Raw genomic sequence first — 11,097 nt, 5'->3', positions numbered from 1 at the left:
GTTGAATTGTTACCTGTGTAAAATATGAAAACAGTTGAAATGTCAGTTTTTGTCTCACAACTGAAAGCAGTTGAACTGTAAGTTGATAAGATAAATGCAATTGCAGGCATAATTTTTGACATTTGCCTTGCTGCTGCATGATTAAAATATTCACTGCTGTCACGTCATGTCAGTATCTGGTACGTGGTCAGGTCTGTCAGCACATTTGGACACTGCTCAAGCTTTGTCAAGCTGCATAGTGATGGAGTGGATCACAATTTTGAAGTACTGTCAAAATTCTGGTTTGGCCTTGGTTCTGGACTCTGTTGTTGTAGGATTTAACATTTTTGTTCTGGTGCCATTCCTGTGTAGCTTTTAATCTATGTTTGGGATTGGTTACTTACTGGAAAATACATTTCTTAAGCGGCAGTTCTCCTACAGACTACTGCATTTATTTCCTCCTCAACCTTCGCCAGCCTTTCAGGGACTGCTGCAGAGAAGCCACAGCATGACACTGCGACCCCCAGGCTTCACGGAGGGGGTGATGTGTTTCTGGTTGTGTGCTTTTGGCAAACAGTGTTCAGTGCAATGGCAGAAACACTGGAATATACACTTTGTTGAGTACATACAAAAAACAAACAACATCCACTATAATTCACTGATGTAATGAACTCCTTGGATATTCTTTGCGGGCTTTGTAACAATCTTTATACGCTTTTTAAGTATATTTTCTCAGCCTGTAAAGGACTCCAAATAAATGTGGGATTCATTTCACATGTTCCTCATCTCATATTTGGTCAGCTCTGACCTGGTAGGCAGCTGCTGTGTAGATGAAAGTGCAGGTCCTCCGGGCTGTTTTGGCCACAGGGAACCATGTAGAGCAAGGCGGGATCTGCAGCTGACCCCTAGCGTCACCCTGACACCTGCCCTCACCCTGACTACTGCTGGGGAGAGTAAAAGTTTTTTCACACATGAAAAAATGTTTTCATCATTTTTTTTTTTTGCATAACTAATGTAGTTGTACTTTGTTTTTTGCTATATGCAGCAGATCTTCAACACGCTCGTCTTTTTGTTGATTCCAAATGAGCAATAAGCACAGAGGATTAAGGCAATAAATCAGATGGCAGAGATCTTTATTAGAATCTCAACCTTCCCTTTTTAATCTCCTCAAAATCTCCCATCAGCCCTCCCTTCAGAGCCATGCGCCCTCCCAATCCTCCACCCGGCCCTTTTACAGTATCCCTCATCGCCAAAGCACATTATGCACATACTGTATAGTGTAACGCACAGGTTGGTGGTAGCTGCTGTATGTCAGCACATTCTGCTACAGCGAGGCCACCTTGAGACCTATTTAGAATATAGTATCTTCAAGGCGGGGCATGTTTTTAAAGAAATGGTGAGAGGTAGGAGGAGGATTTGATCGTAGATGGAACCTTTGAGACAGTCTATGAAGACTTATTTTTTTAAAGCTAGAAGCAGAGGAACATGCCAAGCTTTAAACTACAACCAAAAATCTTCATTAAAACACGATTACTTGAGGACGAAGGCTAATCCTCCCCTAAATCCACTTGAGTTCATGAGGCAGTAATGAAACAGCAGCAACCTATTTCTTTCCTATTTAGATCCTGTTATTTGAGGGTGGGGAGGCGGTGGGGGGATTTTCAGCAGCCAGAGCACTTGACAGCACTGAGAGCCCTGACGTCAATGCAGCTGCCTCCCAGGACTGTGTCATTTATAATGAAAGGAGTCAAGCAAAGCCCCCACGCAGCAACGGCGTGCGCACACACACACACACACACACACACATTGTGAGGTCAGATGCTCTCAGGGTGACAAATGACAAACATCAGTTAGGAAGAAGAGGAGCGTTGGCCCACATGTTTTCCCCAAGTCACCTTGTCACTTCTGCTCCCCCCCTACCTCTCTCATTCTGTCATCTATTCACTGTTTATAAACCTTACAAACTTTCTTCTCTAGAATAATATCGGGGTGGCGGTGAGAGCAGAGAAAACACAAAGGTCGCTCAAGCAGTGTGTGTGTGTGTGTGTGTGACTCTTGGCTTGGCTATGACATCCATTCCAGAGCCTGCAGGAGCTGATTTTTTCCAGGCACTACTGGGTCATCTGTACTGGGATTTCTGGCTCTGTCCATCTGCCGGCCAGCGTGTGTTCAGTGCGTATTCAGAGACAAGGGAATGTGGCTAAATAATGGGGGACACACGTCTGTGAGTGCAGCGTGACCTTCAATGAAGAGCTGATTTCATATAAGCTTTTCATTGCGAAGAAAATCTTTGTTCCACCGGTAATCCTCACACACACACACACACACACACACACACACACACACACACACACACGCACCGTGCAGAGCCACAGCATTTACGTCACTCTCACTTGCTACAAAGCCTGTCTGCTGCACTGGGCTTGCAGTTTTTAAGTGTGTGTGTGTGTGTGTGTGTGTGTGTGTGTGTGTTTGTGTGTGTGTGTGTGTGTTTATTGCATGGTGGATATCAGAGAAAAGGTGCAGCTTTTTAAAAGGAGTTCATTTTTTCCTCAGCGTTCAGAGCTTGAACATTTGTCTCTCAGCCTGTTTTTTTTTTTATTTTTATTTTTTTATTGTGCGGCACTAATCCTGAACAGTGCTCTGATCTCCTGCTCTAAAAGACGCAGTAGGATGTTGTCATCCACCCTCCTCCTGTTGTCATGGCGACCATTGATGTCATTACAGTATACTGTGGCCTGATGAGTGAATAGGCCTCTGATATTGTGATATTTTTGAAAAAAAAAAGAGGAAGAAGAAGAATACCAGCTTTCTTTCTCTGTCTCTCACCCCCAAGAGTGTCTGTGACAGGCAGCTTGTTGGAGGTCTCAGCAGCAGACAACAGCACTGAATACACACTATAAATAACTACATTCACAACTGGAAAATGGCATTCACTCGAATGCAGGGAAATTTGCGTTGAGATTGTACTTTTTCAGATCTAGAATCAAAGTGTGTCAAACTACCCTTAACATTTTACTTGGTGTTATTTTTTATCTCTCATGCAGGAGCGGGAGGTGTTGAGCAGGAAGGAGAAGGAGAATTTATTTTTGTTACTCGTGCAGAGACACTCCCCGCTCTTTCCAGAGAGTCAGATTAAGTTTGCATTAAAGGATGCAAAATGCAATGCTACGTCAGCTGAGGCCTAAACAGTATGAGAGGGGAAGTTTACATGAGCATGAGCATGTGTGACCCATCCTCATGTTTCAGACTTATCAGTTTGGCTCAGCAGCACCAACAGCGTGTCATGCACAGAGTCTGATCCCAGGAAAAGAAGTGAGACCCTGGTTTCCATGAACATAGTGCCCCCCCCCCCCCACCCCCCCGCCCCTCAACCTACCTCTGGCAGTGTAATAGTAGGATTAGCTGTTCTCTGTCTAAGTGGGCTGATTGGATTGACGTGTTCCCTCTACATGATACTTTCCACACAGGAGGCACAAACAGTGCTGAGAAGTCATCTCATTTTCTGGTGGCACATTTTGCTCTCAATTGTATTCACAGACTGAATATTTACAGCCCTGCAACTTTCTACTCAGATGTGCAGCTGAGATCGATCAGCCAATCAGTGCTTGGCTGAGGACGGGCCCCCTTTGTCTACACTTTACTATCAGAAAGGTCTGCGTGGTTTTATAAATATTGACAGGTGATTGCCATGGAGATGGACTACATGTGATGTCAGACATTGGTCGGTTCTTATCACTGGCGATGAATTATTCAGTCCTCCCTCCAGCCTGATAACACTGAGTATAAAAGCAAAACAGCTGGTTGTCTAGAAGATGTGTGTAAGCGGTGGGTGATATGGAAATCATAAATCATACAACGCAATGTATGTGATTTTGTATTGTTATATCAATATATATTGTGATATAGTACATTTTCTAAAAATGTTAGTGGTTCTACAAACCAGACATTTACTAAAAACCTGACAAATCAAAGTACTTCATCCTATTAATCCAGCAGCAGTAACAGTACTGCATGTTCAAAATTGCCCACAATGGACAAATGCACCTGGAGATATTAAAGGGATAGCTGCCATGGTATAAATAGTATGGCAGAATATGGCAGTAGAATTCTGTCATTAAAGGGTTAGTTCCCCCAAATAAAAAAAAATATTTGTCTGGATTTTGAGATATCTGTCTCTGAGATTTGCTTGCACATAATGGGCATAAGTGAAATTTCTATTGCGATGCTCACAACTGTGGGCAACTGCCTCTGAATGTACCATATTAAATGTGGTGTCAGTCAGTCTATGCACCACTAAACAGGGTTGAAATGATAGAGGCCCTAAGGCAGGTCCTGCATCATTACCTGTCTTGCTGTACCACAATTTAAACAGTGAATGTTCCTGAATAAATTTATATTTGACCACAAACAAGTGGTCATTAGGGTCAGATTTTTGCCCCAGGGTCCATTAGGAAATGATTAAGGTATGATTGGCTTTGCAGACATCTCAGACACATATCTGAAAACCAGGGCAAATTAAACCACAACTATCTGCATGGCTAGAAACCACTTACATGTAAGGGAGAAAATGTTTTTTTCTGTAATGTGGGTGAACTAACCCTTTAATGTGTCAGAAGTGATAATCATGCTGTGGTTGTGTCTGAATCATCAGTTTGAGTTGATGTCTGCTTCTAACCAAACCTGTGTCAGATAGCACTTGCAAACAAGAGCACATTTTGTTTTCTCTCGTATTTGTCAGAGCAGACAGACACAGTTTTAATGCCTCGGGGTAATTCTGTCCAGGTATGCTGTCATTACAGACAGGAAAATATCTTTTCTTTCAAATACTTCCTCTGACTGCCTGAACATCCTGGTACTTTCTCTGTTATCTGACGTGGAGAACTACAAATCTGTCATCTCCTGTGTAGTTATGTTAGCGTGTTCACTTAAGGTAGTGACAGGAAATATGTAAGGAATTTATGAGACTATTAGCCCTATCAACAAAAGTACAAGTGAACTGAAGTCATTGGTAGTTAAAGCCTGGCATTACAGGATATAAATATTTAAACGATGCAACAGAACCAGTCCTGTGGCTCCTGCTGGATTGACCGCCTCGGGTGCTTTAATTCTGGTTGAAATGATTTCAGGTTCAACTATGACTCAACAGTTTATACGGAGTACTTGGTGCGATTCATTTTTCCAAGTCATTAACCCACACCAACACCGAGAAAACCCCGGGGTGCTATCAGATGGGTGCAGTTTGTAGTTATAGGACAATTGGGTTATGTGGAGAAGATGTGATGTAGAAAATACTTTAAGTGTCAGCTCTGTAACCGTGTTTCAACAACCAGGATGAACACAAACAGAGCCGCTTTAAAGCATTGTCAAAACACACTGACAAATGATGTGACTCATCGACACACACACACAAGAACAACCCACAATATTATGTTCAATAAACCTTTTTTTAATCTCAACAGCAAGTTAGCTTATGTGTGGTCAACATCAATGAAGGTAAATATAAAACTGGATTTCTATTGATAGATTGATGTTTTTGTTTTATCAGCAGGAGGTGAAATTATGATACTTGGATACATGTCCACTAGAATCTTCATGACTTTAGTCTTCAACTAGAGAAATATTGCTATAATACTTTTAAATGGCATACACTGATTGACCAACAAGAAAAAGCACGGTAGAGAAGCTGACAAAGAAGCTCCAAAACTCCACACGGTGGGTCATACAGGGAAACTTCTGAGGGACTTTGGTTTTGTACCTTTGTAAAACCTGGCTCTACTTACTTTCAGGAAAAGAAAAGTAATCATAAGTAATCATAATAAAATAAATGATAAAAGGGTCCAACCAGAAATAATGGTATTATTCATAGTCTTAATTTAGATTGAAAATACGAAAAAGTAAAAAGGCACACTGAACACTATTCACGTTCAACACAAAAATTCCCCTCGGTGCAACTTGAGCGTGCACTGAAGATTCACTACACCCCTAATTTGTACAAAGAACACTCGTCATGAGCTGAAAAGTGTTGCTCTCTTTCTTGGATTAAATCAACAATCAGATAAAGTGTTACTGTGTCTGGTCTTTCTTTGAAAGAAATTTGTTTTGTGTCCATTATTGGTGGGGAAGAGAGAGGAGAAAAGGTGTTTCCTACAGATTACAGTTTGTTTCATCTGCCAGGAAACAGCAGAGCGATACAAAACCTTTTCCACCTCCAACACATTCGCCTCCTCCTCTCTCGCTACATCTCTTCTTCCCTTGGTTGTCAAAGTGCTCCAGTATTCAATTTCCACAGATCGTCCTGTAGGTGTTCTAGCCTGACCATTAACAATGCAAGAAAACAATCATCAAAATATCCACTTAAGGCGAAATCCACCCTTAAATACCCTCCCACTGTCATGTATCAACAATTCACTGTTCTGTAAACTCCAGAATTATTATTTTACCTTCAAGCTGCCTCATACTCTTGTTCTCAAGTGGTTCGTTGTCTTTCCAAAAGACATTCTCAACATGACCCACAAACTGGGTGTGAGCTGATTTCTGTCAATAAAACGTGGGCGTGTGGCCATATAAACATATCCAGCTCACCAAATGGTTTGTAAATTTTAGGGTGGAACTATTAATGCAACCACAAGACCTGTTTTGCAACATGTCTTGTGGCTGTAGTGCATGCTGTTCTATTGAGCCCATTGTTGCTGGAGTACATCTGTTTGATAGTTAAAAGTCAAAAGAGTATAACAGTGACTCAGTAAGCCTTTTCTCACACACCAAAAACCCAAGTGTTTGGCGTTGATGTAAGATGGGTGCAAGGCCAGAAATATCTCAACATGATGTCATACTGGACAGTTATACTCAGGAATAAAAAAAAATTAAAAAAAAGTGCACTAATGAAGAACAAGAGAGGCTCAGGAATACACTGTACATATCCAGCAGTGTTCATTTGTTGAAATGAAATGATCAGTCGATTAATCAATGGACAGAAAATTATTCTGCAGCAATATTGATAATCGATCAGTCGTTTTAAGTTATTTTTTAAGCAAAAAAAAAATGCCCAAAATGTTCTGATTCAAGGCCCTCAAAGGTATATATTTACCCATTTTCTTGATCTTCTGTGAGACTAAACTGAATATTTTTGGGGTTTGGACTGTCAGATAAAACAAGCATTTTGAGTATGTCAGCTGGGGCCCTAGGGTATTTTGATGGGCACTTCTCACTATTTTTGACATTTTATAGACCAAAAGGTTAATTGATTAATCAAAATAAACAACAGATTAATGCAGAATGAAAATAACCTGTTGTGCAACACTGTTAAAGGTGTTTAGGGTGGATTTTGCCTTCAAGTCATGCACAGGACTGCAACCACAGTTGGTCCATATGTTGTAGCCATCATTACGACTGGTAACTGCAGCTAGAAAGAAACCACTCTGTACTTCAGAGTCTGACTGTGAACTCTATAAAATATCTGCTCAGCTGAGGCTACAGACTGAGCCTGTCTGTCTTGTCTGAAGGCTAATGTGACTACACACAGTCCTACAAGTTTAACCCCCGACCACTCAAGGTCACACAGTCTGGCAGATGGTCACGGTCTAATAATCTCATCTCAACCCTCTGATGTTCGTCGTCCTGTTATTCCAATGAAAAGTAGCTTTTTAAAATCATCATCATGATCAACTGTCAGAGAAGATACATCTGTGTGCTTCAAGTAGATTCAACACAGTCTTAAAGAACCAGTGTGTAGGATTTAGAGGCATCTAAGCGGTGAGGCTGCGGATTGCAACCAACTGAAAAACCCTTCCCTCCCCCTCCCCTTCCAAGTGTGTAGGAGAACGTACGGTGGCTGCAAAACTTGCAAAGAATGCAAAAGCCCCTTTCTAGAGCCAGTGTTTGGTTTGTTCGTTCAGGGCTACTGTAGAAACATGGCGGTGCCACATGGCAGCCTCCATGGAAGAGGACCCTCTCCCTGTGTAGATATAAAGGGCTCATTCTACGGTACCAAAAACCCAACAATTCTTATTTTCAGGCGATTATACACTAATTAAAAGATACTTATGAATATTATATTCCATTTCTGCCATGTCCGTTCTGCTAGATGCCACTAAATTCCACACACCGTACCTTTAAGTGTTGTAAAACAACAACAACAACAAAAAAAAAATCTCTCATCTTGTTGCTGGCTTGCTGTCAGTCAAAGAGCGGTGGTAAATAGTTGAAATCCAGTGTCAGGTGACTGATGTTCTGCTGGTCTTTGTCTCACAGCAGCCCCAACATCAGAGAGGAAACATTCTTTCATGAAATCTTATGCAGGGAATTTTTAAGGGGTCATTCCATTATTATAAACAGAATTCATCATTAAAACAACACAGAGGCATGACTGGAGCATTGAGGATGTAAACCAGAACTAAGCAGTCACCTAAAAGCTACAAGTGTGCACAGGTTGAGTTATTTTGAATGGAGACTAGAGTCAATACAGTGTTTTGTCTTTTTCAGTAAAGATGGATATGATGCACTAATAATGTGATGGATGCAGACAATTTGAAAAGTTGAATTGTGCAAACAAACATAATCACACTCAAACACACTCACAAACATACACACATACATATATACACACACACACACACACACATACAACTGTCTCCAGGCTTGTCCCTTCACTAGCGGGGCGAGTGAGAGATTATCTCCTGGTTACATCATCAACTCCAGTGATGTCACTGCTGACGACTCAGAGGTCCCGGGAACCAATCAGAGTTGGCTGTACAGGTGAGGCTTCCATTCATAATCCCCCAACATTAAGGATTAATATTGCTTCAGTATTGCCACAAAAATAGAATAATATCGACTGTCTAACACGGCAACTTCTCAACCAAACACACGTTAATTACATCAGCCCTCATTTATCTGGCAAATGCATGACCCACAATTCAACTGTTAAATAGACGTGTGGCCATTTTCACCTGCGAGAGCTGGTAATCATCCTCATCTTATTGGCTGCACGAGTATAATGACACCTAGCAAGTGTGTGCAATCAGATGGAAAGGTGGAAAAGCATTTCAGTAGTGTAAGAAATAAATCAGGATCAGTAGTTACAAGTTACAAAAAACACTGAAAACAAACAGAAGAAACTGTATTATTTACGTCACATAGCCAACACCAAAGCCTGCTGCTATATAGCTGTGTTATATTATCTAGTTAATTAACTAAATGATCTTAGAGAGTTTATCACTGTTAAAAGCACAAATGTTGCACAAGCTCCACAAATGGTGCATTACTCACCATCTTCAGCATGTTTGACTATCTGTTTAAGTAAGTTACTCTTTTGTGGAGGGTACTGTCAAATACTGTGTATGTTAGTGTTGAAACCTATGCACCGATAAATACGACCATCATGTTAGCCTGTGCGCTCACAGTAGTGTGTAAAATCATTTCTATAAACTGGAAAAGATCAGTTTCTTGCTAACACTTTTAACACTTGAATGTGCGGTGATATCCATGGTACCATGATAAATGAGGGCTATTTTCTCTTGTTCAGTTGTTTTTCATCTACTGAAACAGAAAAAAAAAATGCACAAAAGTGTTTTGAGAACCAGTCTATTGTTGTTGAAGGTGTCCTATTTTAAATACAAAAAGCACTGCCAGCCATTGTGCTTTTGGTTGCCAGTCAGTCAGTCCTAAATTAGTTCACTTCCAAACCATTTCTAGGTGAAATGCTGCACTCTGGCAGCCTCAAGGATGTGCAGCATCCCCCTCCCCCCGGGCTGCACGGCGCAGTCCTGAAGAGCTCATCATCTCACAGGTGACACAACGTCCATGACAACAGCAGCTTCGCCTAGTTAGCCTGGCGAAGCTCAACTTGTGCCACATAGCGGACCTGTTCCTGTCTCGTAGAGCTGATGAGAACAAGAACAGAGGAGGAGAGGGAGAAAGGGAGGTAGTCTAAGGGAGGATTTTGGTAGAAAGGTTTTCTGAGGTTCATCACAACTAAGAAATGGAGTTTGTATTAGTCGTACAAAAATTAACACTTTCCCTTCCCTGTTGCTACGCTTGTGGCCTCCACTTATATCTCCACTCTCTCTGCTCTTAATGCTGTGTAGGCTCTCATTGCTTAATACTGCTTTCTGTCAACCCCCACAGCTGGCACCCTTCAGTTGACCAGTACAAATCCATGCTGGGAGTCCACCGTCTCCATCATCTCACTGTCCAGGAGGGAGCTCTGGAGCTCAGGCAGACCCAGGCCCTCTGATGGCCCTGGACAAACCAAACCCCCGGCCACAGCTCCAGCATCAGCCTCTCCTGGAGCAGGTGGGGGCAGCAGGCCGGGGTCCAGCGGGAACTCATACTGGTCTGGGTGAAGGGCCTCAGCGGAAGGGCCCAGGACCTGCTGCTCACAGCCTGCGGGGTAGCTGTAGCCCAGGCCGCTGGGGGAGGCCTCATGGTGGAGGTGGTGGTGGAGGTGGGATCCAGGGGACAGGTGTTGGGTGTAGTGGTGGTGGCTCATGTAGGGATCATAAACGAGCCCCTCCCCTGGTTCCATCAGGGGGCTCAGGCTATGGGGGTGGCTGAAGGGTGGCGAGGCCTGGGGACTGCCCTGCTGCTGAGGCTGGTGGGCGGCTGACATGGGGGGACCCTGAGGGTTTTGTGACGCCGACGGGTCCAGAGCAGGGCCCCCTGTCGGGTAGGATCCTTCAGCTATCTGCATCTGGTTGAAGTAGACCTGCAGCCCCATGCCCTGTGACTGCTGCAGGTACATCCTCTTCTGGTGCAGCCTGTGAGTAGAGCAGCAGAGCTCAGTTAGATCAGGACAACACTGTTTGACTCACTACGAACAAAATGTTATGCGTGGGCACTTCAGCAGTGTGGACAAAATTTAGAATGAAAATGGACACTCTGCATTCAAACATGGTATTTCATATTGTTTGGGAATGATAGTTAGCGCGGTTCCAGACCTCTGAATCACCGCCCACATCTCTGATTAGTTCAGCGATTGGTGCTGTGAACATAGACGGCTGTTTCCATCAGTTACAGAGACAGTCAACCAATAGAATGAGATTAAAAATGGGGATGTCATTGTCCTACATAGCAAGCTCGCTACTTACGTACATTCATAAAAAATAGTGACAGAAA

The 11,097-nt window shown here is 42.7% G+C and overlaps 1 protein-coding gene across 2 annotated transcripts in view; it reads right to left on the bottom strand.

Annotated features, from left to right (window-relative positions):
- Nucleotides 1-8,003: 8,003 nt before the first annotated feature.
- sik2b (salt-inducible kinase 2b) overlaps nt 8,004-11,097 on the bottom strand; it is a 42,927-nt gene continuing 39,833 nt past the window's right edge. For both annotated transcript variants that reach the window (XM_042414536.1, XM_042414537.1), the window contains one exon: nt 8,004-10,739. In XM_042414536.1, the coding sequence (XP_042270470.1) occupies nt 10,118-10,739 (622 nt within the window). In that variant the 3' untranslated portion in view covers nt 8,004-10,117. The remainder of the gene's footprint in view (nt 10,740-11,097) is intronic.

This window comes from Thunnus maccoyii, chromosome 6 (assembly GCF_910596095.1).
Source record: "Thunnus maccoyii chromosome 6, fThuMac1.1, whole genome shotgun sequence".
In the NCBI taxonomy this organism is placed as follows: domain Eukaryota; kingdom Metazoa; phylum Chordata; class Actinopteri; order Scombriformes; family Scombridae; genus Thunnus; species Thunnus maccoyii.
Note: the sequence above shows the minus strand (reverse complement) of the source record. Positions and strands in the feature narration are given on the sequence as shown.